The following is a 19386-nucleotide window of genomic DNA, read 5'->3' on the forward strand; positions in this document are numbered from 1 at the left end:
TTTAGTTTGTGTCTGCATACATCCACACATATGCACATACATGCCATGACATAGGCATGGGTCAGAGGACAAATTGTAAGATTCAACTCATTTGCTCCACCTTGTAGGTCCTAAGGTCCTGAGAACCTATACCAGATGCTTCACATCTCACTGGCTCTATTATTTTGATTTTTTTAGGTGATAAGGTTTTTGTAGGGAATAATGAAGCATAAAATCATAGAACTGAAAATCTATTGACAGTAAAAAAATTAAACAGAGAAACTCTATTTCAAGAGACATCTGAACATTGGGAACTAAACACTAGTTTATAAAGAAATGCTAATGGGTTGGCCAAATTTTAAAATGCTCACAAAAAAATTAAGAGAAGAATGTTTTGCTGCTTGATTGTGCCATGATTGGTCCCCAGCAAATGCATCTGCTCAGATTGAACTGGGAGCGTGTCAGCGCTCCCAAGCCACTCCCAGGAACACACTAAATGAATAAACCATCTATTCTGTGTACAACATTCCCAGATAGACCTCAAAGGTTTCCAAAGAAATTTTACTAAGAAAGGCAAATAACTGAAACACCTCCACAAAAGATGTTCTCTAGAGATAGAAACACAAACAAAAGTGATGCTTGCAGAATTCTGATTTATGAAGCAGTTCAGATTTTGAACTATCATTCTAAAATTGAAGCAAAATCTACATAAATAAAACTAGAAACTTTGCATAGTGGGATCTAAAGCAAATAGGTAGTTTAGAGCAGAAAATATGGAGAACAATTTTTCTAACTTTCTTTACTCTTGCATAGAAATAGAAATTGACTTAAAATTTGCTAATAGATTAAGAGAAGTAATTAAAAGAAAAAACAAACAAACAAACAAAAAAAAAGAGGGTTGGGGATTTAGCTCAGTGGTAGGCGCTTGCCTAGCAAGCACAGGCCCTAGGTTCGGGTCCCCAGATCCGAAAAAAAAAAAAAAAAAAAAAAAAAAGAAAAACAAACAAAGAGAAGTAATTAACAGAAATCACCTTTATTATATATATGTATATATATATATACACATATATTTGTGAAATACTAGTTTATGATTTTGTGAGTATAGGATGCAGTAGCTTATCATTCTGAGAATTGTTTATATTTGATCTCATAATAATGAGGTATGCTGAAATAAAAAATATTTCCAATGGTCATTAAGCCTAAAAGACTTTTTATTGATAGTTTATTTATTTCTATTTTATTTTTGCTATCTATCTAATGTTGTAGTACCACGCTCAGAAGATACAGCTAACTTTCCAAAATGAAAAATGGAGTAAACAACTGCAGGCATCTTCAAGCTTTGAAACGTTCCAACCTTTCTAATCAAGTGACAGACGTGTAGATCTGTGTTGGCCAAAGTGTACTTAAGGGATCAACTCATTGTAGTGGGTTGTGATCATGTCAATTATTTTAATGGAAAAAATTAAAAATGAAATATCAATAATAATCATAGCACATTAAAAATGTCAAAATTAATTTCATTTCGTGAAGTTTTGCATCAGTACATACTGTGTGTGACAAGACACTTCCTTCCTATGCTTTGACCAAATTATTTGAAATACATTAATCATTGTGTCCACCTAACCTAGACTTATGAATATGTAAGACAAAACCATAGAGAACAGATGTTGCCCCATAGGCCAATTTTTACAAATTATCCCTCTTCCCATCATTTTCTACTATTGTACAAATATGTATCCATACATCAATGGAAAATATGATTAGTTTTAAAAAATATACCGCATAAATTTTCTATAATCAGCTTTGTAACTTAGAAAGTATTTCCATTGAAAGAGAACTCAATCTGCAAATTTGAGGTCACTTACGTTCCTTAAATTTACATTTTGAGTGTTTTGACAAGACTACCAGGAATGCAGAAGAGTCATCATGACTTGGAGGAAAAGGTGCAAGGAAAACATAAGCCATATATCGTCTTAGCTGTCAGATTTGCTTTAAATCAATACTCAAGACTGTGTTGTAAAAGAAAGAACAAAGGGAATTTGAGTTAACAGATCTCCTTCACCATGAACACAGAATATATTAATGAATATCAGAAAGAGGTTACAAGTATTTAAAGACTATATCTAAGAAACTTTAAATTGACCTTTCAGTGTCTGTATGTATTCCACAAAATGCTACTGGTTGGTATTTTTCTCTTATAGATTTTTTTGTGTTTAAAAAATGTTTTTAAAAAGGTATTTTGAAAACAAAGCACAATGGATTGTTATTGTTAGATTCTCATGCTAGTAAGAGTAGTGATAGTGAGATACATGTATTCTTTTTTTATTAAACCAAGCAACAAATTTTTTGGCTCCTTTCTCAGTGTTATTGCAAATAATCAGTGCTTTGTATACTTAATTGAATTTGATAAGATGTTGATGAAATTCTGTCTTATGAAATAAGATTCAACATTTTAAATTTTAATATTATTTTCTTTTAGATTTTTAATGCGTTTATGGTGTGTATGTGTTACTGTGTGTGAGTTTCTATGTGGGAGTACACATTCATATATATGCACGTGGAGGCCAAAGTCAGTGTCATGTGTCTTCATCGATTGTTCTCCATCTAATATTTTGAGAAAAAAATGTTCCTACATTAAGACTTTGTCAATTTGGCCACAATATTTGGCCAGCAAGTGCCAGGAAACGTCTTGTTTTGTCTCCACAGAAATGTCAATAAAGTCACAGCCACCATTAAACCTGGATATTTTATGTATATTTGGTATCTACACTCAGTTGTTCATGTTTTCATGTTAGTCACTTTTCCAGATGAGACATTATCTGGATGAAATGTATGTTTGATGGACACCTTTCTGTTACTGACACTGGTATTTGAACATATATGTAATCATAACATTAATTTCATTTTAAATATATATTTACATATATACATATATGAAAAAATTCCATGGAGCTAAGAGTAAGAGTTTAAAATATTCAAATTCTGAATTTTATATCAGTTTTCTTTAAATTAGACATTTCCCTTTGCTAAATTGATAAATATCCTAAAGTTCATTTTTATATCTTTAAGACAATCTATTAAGGTCAATTAGCTGATTTCACAAAAATATCAATTGTTGATTTATGGATGAATATTTTCACACTCTTTTCGTTTCATTCTTTTGTTTAATCTTCACTTTTTAAATACTGTTTAAGTTAGATAAGAACCTCTTAGAGACCTAAGATAGTTTGAATCAAATGAATGAGTTTAATAATCACTGTGTTAAAATATTATTATTTCAGTGACAACAATTTGGTTACATGGAAACACATTAGCAAGTTGGTTTGCTTAAATAATGCCAGGAGGGAGGACTACATGCTAACACTTTTATGTGTTTAGCTATTAGAAAAGAGCCTTTAATCCTGACAGTAGATTGCTTTTCAACTGTATAAATCATTTATGCATATTTGTTTTATCTTATTCTGGGTCTCCTGATATTTCCTGTTTACTCTGAACCTCCCCAGCTGAGCTTACCAGAGAAGAAAATGATAAAATTTGGTTGATTTATCATTTCAAGTGACTTGCAGGAAAAATTAGAAAATAATAATGTAAAATCAGAATACAGGCAGGAGTGCCCTATCATTTTAATATTCCACATGCCACCCTTCAGAACAGTGATCAGCAGTTCTTTGTGGAAGAGGTGAAGGCCATGGAGCTAGTCCTAACAGATGAACAGAGCCGGTTGTATGAGGAGACAGGGCCCCTTCACTGGAACATCTGATTAACAGCTACTGCAGCAAGTTAATGCTGAAGTTATGGGACATCTCTTCCAAATTGTGTTATAGAAGCTCAAGATAGGAACAGACTATGTATGGCCTCAGCCCTGAAGGAGCTTGAAGCCTAAAGCAGGGATAAAGCAATGATAGGAACCAAGTAATTATGTGTTAGAAAGGGTGTCAGGTGTCCGCACTACGCTTACAGAATGACCGTATCCTATTCCAAAATGCAGAGGAAATGGCACACCTGGTTTATTTGTCACAACCTCTTCCCTTGTCATTGGCACATCTGTACTAAGTGCTCTGTAAATGCTACTTTCCTCTCTCCCATATATTTCAGAATTGCTACTGGCAAATTAAACATCACTGTTTTCGTTGCTCCCTGAATGAAAGATGGTCAGCTGCTTTTTGCTTTGGTTGCCATCCCAGGGCATAGCATGAAATTGGTAGCTAAGCTAAACACTTCCATTCCTGTTGATTTTGGTTGGTATTTTGTTTATCCCATCAACAGGTAACTAATGTTCCTTCCTGTCTCAAGGAAGAGAGAAACTTGTTTAAAAAGTGGCGTTTATCACTAGTCCACCTTGCACCTAGTTGTCTCTTGGCTCATAGTATCTCACTTTGCAGTGTCATCTTTCACAACACTATAGTCATCTAAGAATAGGTCAAGACTCTTAAGTCTCAACTAAGAGGATATCCTAAGCTGTGGCTTATGATATCATGAGAACACCTACTTAAAACAGTGCCCAATGAAGCCAAGCCTGCCTTTCCTCGGTTAATATAGACACTGTGCTATTCTGTTTTGTATTTACGTCTTGCCAATTTTTTCTAACATATGGCATACATGTATCTCAGAGTAACACTTTAGAGCTTTTATTGAGGCAATTAACCTATTCTTTAAACAGACTATTATATTTTAACTAATAGTAAGAGCTACTTGAATCCCCATGAGATCAAACGATACCAAACACTGTCATGTCACTACTAGTATTACTTGATTTTTTATATAAAATAAGCATGCCAAGGAAAATCAATTTCTCTACTAAATATTATCATAGAAATGTGGTTCTCAAACTTTCTAAGTTTCAGTCCTTTAATACAGTTCCTCATGTTGTGTTGACATTTACAGAACTGTAGTTCATAACTTTAATCTGCTGCTATGAATCATCGAGTAAAGATCTGGTATGAAGAATACCTGATTTGTGAGCCCTAATGGAGTCACAATCAACAGGTTCAGAGTTTCTGGTCTAGAAGAATTAGAATATTCATGTGGTATAATTCAAGGTCAACCAACTTTCCTCTTTCTTCACACCTTGTGATTTCATTACTTCTCTGTTTCTCATAAACAGAATATAGTTTAATGAAGAAAAGGTTGTAAAATTTCAAATGGAAGTATAACCATGAGCCTATAATGCCAGTTTAAGAAAGAAGAAAGAGAGAGAAAGAGAGAGAGAGAGAGAGAGAGAGAGAGAGAGAGAGAGAGAGAGGCGCACGCTAGCCATCACCTTCAGCTTTAGGACCATTGATAGCAACTTCAGAAGCAAATCCAAGCAGATGACACTAACCTGAGGAGATGTCGATTTGGCTTGTCTTGGTCTGTGTAGTGTTTATGTGGACTCCCACTTTGCTCTCCATGAGGTCAATCTCCACGTTGCCTAAGTTATCTGCAAAGTGACTGAACAGCAAGAGACCACTGGGGTTCCAAGTCCTAAACTGGAAACTGACTGAGAACAGGTCCTGATTAAGCCTTCCAGGCACCTCCAGATAGCTTGTAGCATTGAAGAAGACTGGTACTGTATAGGGCTCCACACAAGAAAAGCTCAGATTCCCCTGCAAGTAAACAAACATCTATGTGAGGCTATTGACAAAGACCTGATTCTACAAATCTCAGCAGTGTTTGAACCTGTACTAGACTTAAGGGATAGCACCACAGTCTGATTCATTGCATGCATGGTCCTCTTGGCACTTCTTGGAGTGTTAGACCCAGTAAATGCAACAGTTAAACTTCTAGTTCACAGTGTAGCAAGCAATACCCATGGAAAGCCTGACAGTTTACCTGCCTGCTGTGATGGGAAGAACACATTATGGCTTTCTTTCATCTTTCTAAGGAATTGTCTTCTTTTCTATGTTTAGGAATTTGGGGATAGTATTATCTCTACCTCTCTATGATGTACATATATATTTATATATACACATATAATATGCAATGTATATTGTGTATATGCAATGTGTATATATATATATATATATATATATATTCCCCAAAGTCCAACTATTTCATTGTAGCCCATTAACTGTTAAATCTGAAATAAATTGTCTTCTTGAGGTAATATTTAAATTCACTTTGTTCTGTAATTTTGCAGTTTACTTTTTAAAAACATTTTGCCTTTCCATAGACAGGAACTGCCTGTGCAGAGCAACTGAGGTGTTATAATTGAGCACGTGCCTGTGGTCTAGGGCTGTAGGGTTGTGTCCCAGACAATTACAGAGCAGTTCTGAGTAAGAGTGCTGATGGCGGTGTTAGTGCAATAGGAGGGTTTGATTTTAAGAAGACTGGAAGTCTGTAGGAGCTGAGTGAATTTCACTGAAATAGCAGCTACTAATATCTTTTGAGTAAATTTCTTACAAAATGTTAACTTTGAAGGGATGTTTACAAAATGTTCTATTTCACGATTTTTACTAGTGTTTTTAATATATGTATAGATTTTATTACAGAAACTATTCTGTAGTTGCCCACAAATAATTTGTTAAAAAAGAATACATATATAATATATATTTATATGCATATTGCTATTCAGTCTTCTCTAGTTTCAAAATTCATTGCGGTTATAGTTGCCTTGGTAATGAGCGTTCACGGTTGGTACACTGTAGTTTGAACACCAAATGGATACATTTCAAAATTAACACTGAGTTGGGTATAGCTAGAACTAATATTTTGCTTATTAAAAATGCAAATCATAGAAATGATATTATTTCAAGTTTTTTCTGAAAAAATTTCTGAGAACAGTGAAAAGACCCTCATGCCATTTTATTTAGTGCTTAAAAAGCTTAAAAGTATGTGTGTGTGTGTGTGTGTGTGTGTGTGTGTGTGTGCAGTGTGTGTGTTAGTGGAAGTGAATAGAATGTGGAATATATGTTTGTGTATTTGTATGTGATCACAGACTGTGGCATATATGCTCATAGTATGTAGTCCATGTATATAATATATTAAGTGTTTGTGGTTGTATGTATATTAATTGCTCTGTTAGTGCCTGTATATATATATATATATATATATATGTGTGTGTGTGTGTGTGTGTGTGTGTATGTGTGTGTGTGTATATATATATATATATATTATGTGCTTGTCTCTGTGTATTATTGTATGTGACATATGTGTGTATTTGTACATGTGCATAGTGTATAGTGGATATGTGTTTGTGTGTGTGTGTGTTACATTGTATACATTTGGTCAGAATTTATGTATTGTTTGTAGTATATGTGAAGTGGTGGTTTGAATATTTTCACACTGATAGTGTGACTGTTTGAAAGGGTTATGGTAGGTATGGCCTTATTGGAGGGAGGAGTTGTGTTACTGAGGTTAGCTTAGATGTTTCAAAAAGACATACCAGGCTCACTTGCTTTCTCTCTCTCTCTCTCTCTCTCTCTCTCTCTCTCTCTCTCTCTCTCTCTCTCTCTCTCTGTCTCTCTCTCTCTCTCTCCTGGCTTCAGATCAGGATATAATTATCAGTTACTCCTCCAGAGCCATCCTCCTGCTATGCTTCTCACCATGATGATAATAGACCAACCCTCTGAAACTTTAAGCAAGCCCCCAATTAAATACTTTCTATTCTAAGAGTTGCCTTGGTCAAGGTCTCTTCACAGCAGTAGAACAGTAACAGTAGTTTTATGTGTGTGCATAGTATGTGGAAAGTGTGTGTATTTACAGGTACATAATATGCAGTGTGTATATATGTTTGTGTTTAGTATAGGGGATATGTGTATGAGTATATGCGTGAGTGTGGAAATAATATAATAAATAATACAGATCTATGAAGGAAGCCATGACATTCAGAGGTCACCTATATAGAATCTATAAGCTATACTGAACACCTAGAGTCACCTTGGAAATTTGTTATTCCAGGTTAAATCTTGATATTTATAACTTTCAAAATGTTCATGCTTTCTCTTTTTAAAAATTTATTTACATTCCAGATGTTGCCCCACCTCCAACTTCCTCATCCCACAGTTCCTCCTCCCTCTGGTCTCCCAGAGGTTGCTCCTGGCAACAAAGCATTCCCCTTCTCTGGGCCTCAAGTTTCTAGAGGATTAGGCACATCTTCTCCAACTGAGACCAGACCAGGCAGTCTTCTGTTATATATGTGGAGGGGCCTCGGACTAGCCCGTGTATGCTGCCTGATTGGTGGCTCAGTGTCTGGGAGTTCCCTGCTGGTCTTCCTAAGGGGTCACCCTTGGCTTCAGCTTCTTCAGTCCTTCCACTAAGTCAACCATAACTGTCCTTGAATTCAGTCCAATGGTTGGGTGTAAATATCTTTGTTTCAGTCAGCTGCTGGTTGGGCCTCTCAGAGGACAGACATACTAGGCTCCTATCTGTGTCCCTGGGTACAGCTGCAGATTTCCTGGGAGTCAGGCAGGCTGTTGGATTTGGGAGGATATTGTGCCAGCTAGGCTGGCCTGGATGGAGAAACAATCGGGAAGTTCATATTTACTTATGGTATCATCTCAGATTACAGTGGATGTCTGTGTATACCTTAGGCCAGTGCCGCTTTACGATAAAATTACCTTTCTCTAACTCTATACTTTATTACTTAAAGTGGGCCAAATTTAAGTATTTTATTATTAGGATTAATTCCTCCCTCTGTTTAAGGGAAATCTTCATCACGGAATCATTTGCTTTAACCTAGCTTTACAATGTTTTCACTCTTACTGAAATCTCACTGAGTTGAGGCCTTTCATTTATCCAGGTATTCTTTTGATTTTTGTCATTGTCAAACATGAGCTCAAATTTGGAAAAACAGGACCATCAGAGTGCTTTTAGAGGCAGTGTGAAGGGTTAAGGAATTATCTCATTTGGTGGCTTTCAAGAATATGGTCCTTATAATCTCAGGCACTCTCTCCCAAATGACAGTGCTTGGTGACAAACAGTTCTTGGCTAGGCAGAGTCATAGAGAAGCCCCATGGTAAACATGTGTTAGTGTCTTTGGACTACCCAGCAATACATAGGAAGGCAGGATGCTGAAACATCCTCACTATTTGGTCTTCTCCAAGAACTCTGAAAGCAGTTTCCACAGGATCCTGAAGAAACTCAGTGTGAGCTTTTGTGGGTCCCTTTCTTTTCCCCCCAGAAAACATTTTCTTTAATTTAAGTAACCCATTATTTAATTATTACTATGATTTTTCTTTTATATAACTTTAATGTTCTTCATTGGCAGTTCTATATATGTATATAATTAATTATGGTTGCCCTCCTTATCCTCTCAAAGCTCTCTCCACTACTGTCAGCCTGTCTTCCCTCTTGTAAGTCCTAAATGGACAGTTTAAAATCACTGAACACACAAGCTGGCTTGACTCAAAGTCAATGTGAATTTTGAGTATGTCAAGTGTCTATACAAGTAGGTCTGCTTTACATTATTTAATTGAACCCAAATAGTGGTGAAAGGTTAATATGTTTGTTGTTATTCAATGCTCCTGGATCAATATTTTGGACTCTTACCACATTCGATGGCTCTAATTTTTTTCTTCGAGCAAGGTCGGTAATATTGACACCATTGTAGTTGATGCTTTCCATGCAGCCCTTAAAGTTCTTCCTATTACTGGAACTTGGCTTGCCAGAGAAAGGTATGCCTCCAAATGTTATCTTTGAGAAAAAATAAATGTGAATATTTATATTTTCTTACAATAAACAATACAAAATTATAAATACAACTGTCAAGCACCTTTATTTCAATAAAAGTTATGCAAACATTATAATATGTTGTCTACAAAAGCTTTTGCCCATTACATTGTGCTGTTGTGAAATGCATAATGAAATCATTAATTCCAATAATTAGATTATAACTTTACCAATAAAATGGCAAATGTCACTACTTGCATTTTTTTAAAACACTGAAGGCATTTTACAAATTGTCTTGAGAGGATTTTAGAAAGATTTTATCTAGGAACTTTATTTTATCAAGGAATATTAAAACTATATTTTCATATTTATCATTCAAAGACATGTTACCAATAAATGCCTCTAGTAATCTCAAGACAACCAGAACTAATATAATAAGCTGATAAAAGTGTAGCCTAAAGCAAGGAATACTGTACTTACTCTCTGGAGGCTTTATGAAGTCTAATGACTCTTTGAGTCAAAGGTTCATTAAAATTATTTTGAGTGTAGAAAATAGCTGAAAAGTATCATTAGTGTATGGCTTAGGGACTTTGTGACACACAGGGGCTATAAGTTGAACAGTCAAGGTTTGTACATTTTATAGATCTTGCAGACCTTAAGGACGAAGACCAATACTCCTAAATGTGCTCCGTTGAATATAACTGCTTCTAGGGGTTATAGGTTTTTTCCCTATGTTGTTCTCATCATTTTTATGTTCTGTAGCCTCAATGCAGATGACACAAAATAATCCTTTATCAGTACTGCTGGGAATATTCACTAGTAATAATGCATTAATGAATAAATGTAGAACTGTAGCTATAATGTCAACTTCAATGGAGTTGAAATTTTTAGTGCTAACATTTTCAATTTTTCCCTTACAGTTTTTAATATAAAAGCAATTGTTGAGACGTTCCTGAAAGTGAAGACTTTATATTTTATGTAAGGCAAGGATCTGCTACATTCCTGGAGGTACATGAGTAAATTATGTTCCATTATTTGGCGCTCTGGCATTTAAAATGCTTAATTAGTTTTAGAGAAAAAGACAAATTAATGATGGTTCATGACACAATGTTTTTAAGAGGGCCCCATTTAAAATAAAATTAACTATTATAAATCATGTTTGGCTGAATATACACCACATGAAATGATTCATACAAGAGAGGAGAATTTAAGAATAAATTAAAACATGTAAGAAATAATTAGGAATGTACATGATGAAAAATAGAGTAGTCAGAATTAATAGAAATATTGAGACTATTTGAAAGTTACAGTGACCTAGCCTATCCAGGTTTTATAAAGTTGATCCCAATACTGATGACAGTGACTATAAAGTTAAAGTGAAATGCTGGGGAGCTGTGTAGAATTCCTTTTGTTGATCACTTTTGAGGGGTTCATAGTAATACAACTTATATTTTCTTCTTTTTAAAATGTATTATTAGTATTATTGTATGAGAGAGAGAGAGAGAGAGAGAGAGAGAGAGAGAGAGAGAGAGAGAGAGAGTCTGTCCATATGGACATGCTGTAACACATATATAGGTGTTAGAAGACGACTTGTGAGATAGATTCTCTCCTTCCACCATGTGGTTCGCAGGATTGAAACTCTGTTATTCAGGCTTGTCAGCAAGTAGTTTACTTGCCAAACTTTGCCACTGCCTCCTGTGTTTGGAGCTGAGAGCGCTACAGCTCAAATAAGTCGCTACACTTGTTTCACATTACAGATTTGTTCCTCAGTGCACATGGTTTGTTTAATCAGGGACTTTGTTTTACAATAGGGATGCCGATTCATATGCACTATGAATTTCTTCTTTTAGTAACCAGGGAGTCATGTTCAATTCTGGGAAGCATCTTGATAAAGCACTGCAAGCTAGGATAAGAGGATGGTTAGCAAGGAAGTGAGTTCCAATTCTGTTTTCTTATGGAATCGATCACATATTAATTTGCCATTTACTTTTTCTAGCCATACATTGTTGCTTATGTAAGTTGTGGGAACATAACATTTTAAAGTATACTAAAATTATGGGGACAAAAGATGTTTGAAGTAGTCAGATTAAAAATGATGTTTGGGAGCTTCTTTCTGTAGTCTTAGTAAAGATACTACCTCTTTTAAAACTTTTTAAAAACTTATTTATTAACTGTTTAATTGGCTATGAGGTATCTGCAAAGTATAGCAGATGCTGGCGGACCCCTCTACTTTCTCTACGCACTTCCAAAAACAGGGCAGTAATTTTCTCCAGTTACCTGTATCATACCCAACTAGGCATATACAGCATTTACCAACTTCTGGAGGGGATGTCTTGCCTTACACTATTTCATTAGTCGGATGTACGTCACTCTAAGATCATAAAAGAGGAAGAGTTTTTGAACCTATCTTTCTTACTGCTGATCATAATAAATATGGGAATGTAGATATCCTTCTTGATATAATTTGCCACAGACATAAAAATAATGCCAGAGAAAAGGAGACTTCAGTAAAATGACATTTGAAACTAGACCTAGGATGCCCAGTACAGGGGAATGCCAGGGTGGGGAGGCAGGAAGGAGTAGCTGGATAGTGGAGCACCCTTATAGAAGCAAGGGGAGGAGGGATGGTATAGGGGATTTCTGGAGGATAAAGCAGGAGAGGGGAGAATCTAACCCTACAAAGGATAATAAATGGTAAAGCCCAACACAAAGAGGCAAGCTACACACTAGAAAAATCAAGAAACTAATCGTTTTGCACCAAAACAAAAAGAAGACAAACACACAAACATAATCTCACCTTCAAATATGAAGATAACATGAAGCAACAATCACTTTTCCTTAATATCTCTCAACAACAATGGACTCAATTCCCCAATAAAAAGAAGAAGCAAGCTGAGGTAGCCATTCCAATATCAAATAAAATTGATTTCAACCAAAAGTCATCAAAAAAGATAAGGAAGGACACTTCATATTCATCAAAGGAAAAATCCACCAAGATGAACTCTCAATCCTAAATATCTATGCTCCAAATGCAAGGGCACCTACATACATAATAGAAACCTTACTAAAGCTCAAAGCACACATTGCACCTCACACAATAATAGTAGGAGATGTCAACACCCCACTCTCATCAATGGACAGGTCATGGAAACAGAAAATAAACAGAGACATAGACAGACAAAGAGAAGTCATGAACCAAATGGACTTAACATATTTATAGAACATTCTATCCTAAAACAAAAGGATATACCTTCTTCTCACAACCTCATGGTACTTTCTCCAAAATTGACCATATAATTTGGCACAAAACAGGCCTCAACAGATAGAGAAAAATAGAAATAATCCCATGCGTCCTATCAGACCACCACAGGCTAAAGCTGGTCTTCAATAACAATAAGGAAAGAACGCCCACATATACATGGAAGTTGAACAATGCTCTACTCAACGATAACCTGGTCAAGGAAGGAATAAAGAAAGAAATTAAAGACCTCTTAGAATTTAATAAAAATGAAGGTACAACATATCCCAAACTTATGGGACACAATGAAAGCTGTGCTAAGAGGAAAACTCATAGCTCTGAGTGCCTGCAGAAAGAAACAGGAAAGAGCATATGCATACACTAGCAGCTTGACAGCACACCTAAAAGCTCTAGAACAAAAAGAGGCAAATACACCCAGGAGGAGTAGAAGGCAGGAAATAATCAAACTCAGAGCTGAAATCAACCAAGTAGAAACAAAAAGGACCATAGAAAGAATCAACAGAACCAAAAGCTGATTCTTTGAGAAAATCAACAAGATAGATAAACCCTCAGCCAGACTAACCAGAGAAAACAGACAGTGTCATCTGATTTTAACAAACTCAGAAATGAAAAGGGAGACATAACAACAGAATCAGAGAAAATTAAAAAAATCATCAAATCCTACTATGAAAGCCTATATTCAACAAAACTTGAAAATCTGGAGGAAATGGAGAATTTCCTAGACAGATACCAGGTACCGAAGTTAAATCAGGAACAGATAAACCATTTAAACAACCCCAAAACTCCTAAAGAAATAGAAGCAGTCATTAAAAGTCTCCCAACCAAAAAAAGCCCAGGTTGAGATGGGTTCAGTGAGAATTTTATCAGACTTTCATAGAAGACCTAGTACCAAGACTGTCCACACTATTCCACAAAATTGAAACAGACAGACCGCTACGGAATTCCTTCTATGAAGCCACAACTACTCTTATACCTAAACCACACAAAGACCCATCAAAGAAAGAGAACTTCAGACCAATTTCCCTTATGAATATCGACGCGAAAAACTCAATAAATTTCTTGAAAACCAAATCCAAGAACATATCAAAACAATCATCCATCATGATCAAGTAGGCTTCATCCCAGGTATGCAGGAATGGTTTAATATATGGAAAACCACCAACGTAATCCACTATATAAACAAACTGAAAGATAAAAACCACATGATCATTTCAATAGATGCTGAGAAAGCATTTGACAAAATTCAACACCCCTTTATGATAAAAGTCCTGGAAAGAATAGGAATTCAAGGCCCATACCTGAACATAGTAAAAGCCATATACAGCAAACCAGTTGCTAACATTAAACTAAAGGGAGAGAAACTTGAAGCAATCCCACTAAAATCAGGGACTAGACAAAGCTGCCCACTCTCTCCCTAATTATTCAATATAGTTCTTGAGGACCTAGCCAGAGCAATCAGAAACAAAAGGAAATCAAAGGGATACAGATGGGAAAGGAAGAAGTCAAAATATTACTATTTGCAGATGATATGATAGTATATTTAAGTGATCACAAAAGTTCCACCAGAGAACTACTACACCTGATAAATACCTTCAGCAAAGTGGCTGGGTATCAAATTAACTCAAATAAATCAGTAGCCTTCCTCTACACAAAAGAGAAACAAGCTGAGAAAGAAATTAGGGAAACGACACCCTTCATAATAGTCCCAAATAATATAAAATACCTCGGTGTGATTTAACCAAACAAGTGAAAGATCTGTATGATAAGAACTTCAAGCCTCTGAAGAAAGAAATTGCAGAAGATCTCAGAAGATGGAAAGAACTCCCATGTTCATGGATTGGCAGGATTAATATAGTAAAAATGGCCATTTTACCAAAAGCGATCTACAGATTCAATGCAATCCCCATCAAAATTCCAATCCAACTCTTCATAGAGTTAGACAGAACAATTTGCAAATTCATCTGGAATAATAAAAAATCCAGGATAGCTAAAACTATCTTCAACAATAAAGGGAATTCTGGGGGAATCACTATCCCTGAACTCAAGCAGTATTACAGAGCAATAGTGATAAAAACTGTATGGTATTGGTACAGAGACAGGCAGATAGACCAGTGGAATAGAATTGAAAATTCAGAAATGAACTCACACACTTATGGTCACTTGATTTTTGACAAAGGTGCCAAAATCATCTAATGGAAAAATGATAGCCTTTTCAGCAAATGCTGGTTCAACTGGAGGTCAGCATGTAGAAGAATACATATCGATTCATGCTTATCACCCTGTACAAAGCTTAAGTCCAAGTGGATCAAGGACCTCCACATCAAACCAGATACACTCAAACTAATAGAAGAAAAAGTGGGGAAGAATCTCGAACCCATGGGCACTAGAGACAATTTCCTGAACAAAACACCAATGGCTTATGCTTTAAGATTAAGAATCGACAAATGGGATCTCATAAAACTGCAAAGCTTCTGTAAGGCAAAGGACACTGTGGTTAGGACAAAACGACAACCAACAGATTGGGAAAAGATCTTTACCAATCCTATAACAGATAGAGGGCTTATATCCAAAATATACAAAGAACTCAAGAAGTTAGACCACAGGGAGACAACCCTATTAAAATGTGGTTCAGAGCTAAACAAAGAATTCACAGCTGAGAATGCTGAATGGCTGAGAAACACCTAAAGAAATGTGCAACATCTTTAGTCATAAGGGAAATGCAAATCAAAACAACTCTGAGATTTCACCTCACAGCAGTGAGAGTGGCTAAGATCAAAAACTCACGTGACAGCAAATGCTGGCAAGGATGTAGAGAAAGAGGAACACTCCTCCATTGTTGGTAGGATTGCAGACTGGTACAACCATTCTGGAAATCAGTCTGGAGGTTCCTAAGAAAATTGAACATTGAACTACCTGAGGACCCAGCTATACATCTCTTGGGCATATACCCAAAAGGTGCTCCAACATATAGCAAAGACACATGCTCCACTATGTTCATAGCAGTCTTATTTACAATAGCCAGAAGCTGGAAAGAACCCAGATGCCCTTCAACAGCAGAATGGATACCGAAAATGTGGTACATGTACATAATGGAATACTACTCAGCTATCAAAAACAATGACTTTATGAAATTCATAGGCAAATGGATGGAACTGGAAAATATCATCCTGAGTTGGGTAAAACAATCACAGAAAAACACTCATGGTATGCACTCATTATAAGTGGATATTAGCCCAAATGCTTGAATTACTCTAGATACACAGAATCCATGAAACTCTAGAAGGATGACCAAAATGCGGATGCTTCACTCCTTTTTTAAAAGGGAAACAAGAATACCCTTAGGAGGGGATAGGGAGGCAATGATTAGAACAGAGGCTGAAGTTACGGCCATTCAGAGGCTGCCTCACATGTGGCCCATACATATACCAGCCACCAAACTAGATAAGATGGATGAAGCAAAGAAGTGCAGGCTGACAGGAACCGGATGTAGATATCTCCTGAGAGACACAGCCAGAATACGGCAAATACATAAGCGAATGCCAGCAGCAAACCACTGAACTGAGAACGGGAACCCTGTTGAAGGAATCAGAGAAAGGACTGAAAGAGCTTGAAGGGGCTCGAGACCCCATATGAACAAAAATGCCAACCAACCAGAGCTTCCAGGGACTAAGCCACTACCCAAAGACTATACATGGACTGACCCTGGCTCCAACTGCATAGGTAGCAATGAATAGCCTAGTAAGAGCACCAGTGGAAGGAGAAGCCCTTGGTCCTGCCAAGACTGAACCGCCAGTGAATGGAATTCTTAGTGGGGAGGGCGGTAACCAGGGAAAGATGGGGAGGGGTTTTATAAGGGGAGGTGGAGGGGTTAGGAGGATGTTGGCCTGGAACCCGGGAAAGGTAAATAAGAAATACCCAATTTAATAAATATGAAAAAAAGAAATGAAAATAAAAAAATCTAATAATATAATGAAAAATAAAGAAATTAGAGGTAACCGAAAAGAAGTTTGGATACTTTCCTGTTAAAAAGATAAACGTGCATCTGTTATGGAAGCATATATAGAACTATTCTTATCTATATCCATATTTATCTCTACATATTTATATATATGATACATACTTATATATATACACATACATCTATATGTATATATGATTTCAAAAGAAATGTGATGTTATTTTTTTATTATATTAAGGGGATGTGAATTACTCATGTTACAAGCCCGTGAAGGTCAAAAAGGGATTCAAACCCAAGCTTTCAGCTCTACTGAAGGGTAATGATTTAATATTCTCTATGTATACATTCCATTTAAAGGTAAAAATAAACACCAGGGAGAGTCACTCTCTGCTTCCCAGGCAAAGCTGTGTTGCAAAAGACCATGGTATATCATGCAAAGTGATGTAAGTGGCATTTAACTAATGGACAGAATCAAGGCTAACACACGATTCCTGTCTTGTCCTTCAGTTTCCTTGTCTTGGAGGAAAACAAACTGTATTTCTTCTGTCTCAGGCTACCATGTAGTTGGCAGTTTGACTGCTGGTAGTGATCTCTATATTTCATGGTATAATAACACTATAGAGAAGAGGAGACAGGGAAAGTTTGGGGCTACTTTAATACACACTAGTAATGTCAACATTGAGCAATGTCAAAGTTGCAAAGCTATACATCCCATCTCTTTAGCTGATGTGCATTGCTGATAATGGTAACATGTGTGTTCAGTCTACCCCAACAATGTTCTGTTGGATCCTGCTTATACCAGCTGGCTAATTGGGACTTGTGTTAAATAGAACCATTAGGGACAGAATCTACTCTGAAGTAAACTCTACACTTACTGTGAAATAAGTTCTTCAGGTTATTTACACAGTACCTATCCAACACGAGTGCTCTGTTGTGCAATGGTGTGACAGTGGGCATCATTTTAGAAGCCACACTCTTAAAATCCAGTTGATAGCATGAAATTCCCACGGTGAGGTGTTTACACTATGAGAGTTAAAGGATCAAACCAGGGCATTCCTCCTTTTCCACTCTAGCAAGAGCTTCTAGAGGCTTCTCGAACTAAGCCTCAATGTCCTTTGCCTCAGGCCACTCTGCAAGGACATGGTACTTGTGGACCTGGGAGGACTATCTCTTTTATTCTTTAAGGTTTAAAGACTCCAATATACATTTCACAAAATGTGGATTAAGTTAGACTTGAAGTGAATATTACCAGCGGGTGTAATAGGAATCTACATACTATGTTTTTACATGAAGGAAGCATGGACAACTGTTCTGGTACTGACTACCAAAGGTGCCCAGATTTCTTTAAATAATAAGAATAATAATAAGAGAGGATATTTATCATGTAGTATAAAATACAAAAGTAAACACAGCTATCTTTGCTATAATCCATAGCAACAACTGTTGTTCCCAAGATAAAGGTTACTGGCTACGAGCTTATGAACTAGCTCACCATTTTCAGTGCATTTATACTTCCCCCTACTACCTTTACTCAAAGATCTGCCACACGCATTTGGGTCAACAGCTAAGACTCCCAAACATAAGACCGTGTTGAATACAGAAGTTTTTGATAGACTGTAAAATCCTAGAACCATTGTGCTCATGTGAAATGTGTTGTCTGTGCATGAATATGCAGAGTTTCTCACAAACTCAATAGGGTCGATGACCCCAAATCTTCAATTATGGTTTTTGAAAATTGGAATTATGTTTGCCCATGGCTAATGCTTCAGGATCTCTCCCTATTCTATGATACTTCAAAGTTTATTAATATAAGATGAATAATTCATTTGCAAGTTCTCTCATATACTAGAGCAATAAGTCACAAGAGATGTGGCATCAACTTGCAGGAGATAAAAATTTCTTAGACTTTCACATTTTTAAACTTTAAAAAGAATTATTTTAGTTTTGAGATTATAATATAATTATACCAATTCTCCCTCCTGCTTCCTCCCTCCAAACCCTCTTGTGCATTCCACTTGATCTCTTTCAAATTCATGGCTTCTTTTAATAATCATTTGGGGATGAATATTTTTGGAGACAGTAATTTAGCCCTAAGCTTATATTTTTATGTTAATAAGTCTCCATTGACTTATAAGAATATATATGGTAGCTATTAATTCAGATTTTCCACCAATAATTTTATGGTCCACATGTTATACCTTATTAAATCTTTACATATAGTTGGGTAACACAAACACATTAAAACACATACATATACATGCACACACACACACACACACACACTGCTCATGGATTTCTGCTTTCTAAAATGTAGATGGCAAGGAACACTGAGGTTTGAAACAATCTTAGATTGTTTTCTTATATATAAAATCTTCAATGGAATCACAATACATGCTATATCTTGGAGACTATGTGGAACACTGCTCCTGGAGTTTGACAATATTAGGTCTTGCCCTGCTCAGAATCATGACTTTCTGTTGTGTTGATTGGAAGCAAAATATACAATACAACAATTGACTAGAAAAAATGGCAGTATCAAATAAGACCCCAAATCTGAAAGAGTACTCTAATTTTGTTCATTACCACACCAGTATTTAATAAA

At 36.1% G+C, this 19386-nt stretch overlaps 1 protein-coding gene across 1 annotated transcript in view; it reads right to left on the reverse strand.

Moving 5' to 3' along the window:
• Cntnap2 (contactin associated protein 2) overlaps positions 1-19386 on the reverse strand; it is a 2154251-nt gene that overhangs the window by 1216595 nt on the left and 918270 nt on the right. Inside the window, exons 8-9 of the mRNA XM_032907255.1 lie at positions 9448-9591; positions 5300-5564 (exon numbers count right to left, since the gene is read on the reverse strand). Of these exons, the coding sequence (XP_032763146.1) occupies positions 5300-5564; positions 9448-9591 (409 nt within the window). The remainder of the gene's footprint in view (positions 1-5299; positions 5565-9447; positions 9592-19386) is intronic.

Source organism: Rattus rattus, chromosome 6 (assembly GCF_011064425.1).
Source record: "Rattus rattus isolate New Zealand chromosome 6, Rrattus_CSIRO_v1, whole genome shotgun sequence".
Taxonomy (NCBI): domain Eukaryota; kingdom Metazoa; phylum Chordata; class Mammalia; order Rodentia; family Muridae; genus Rattus; species Rattus rattus.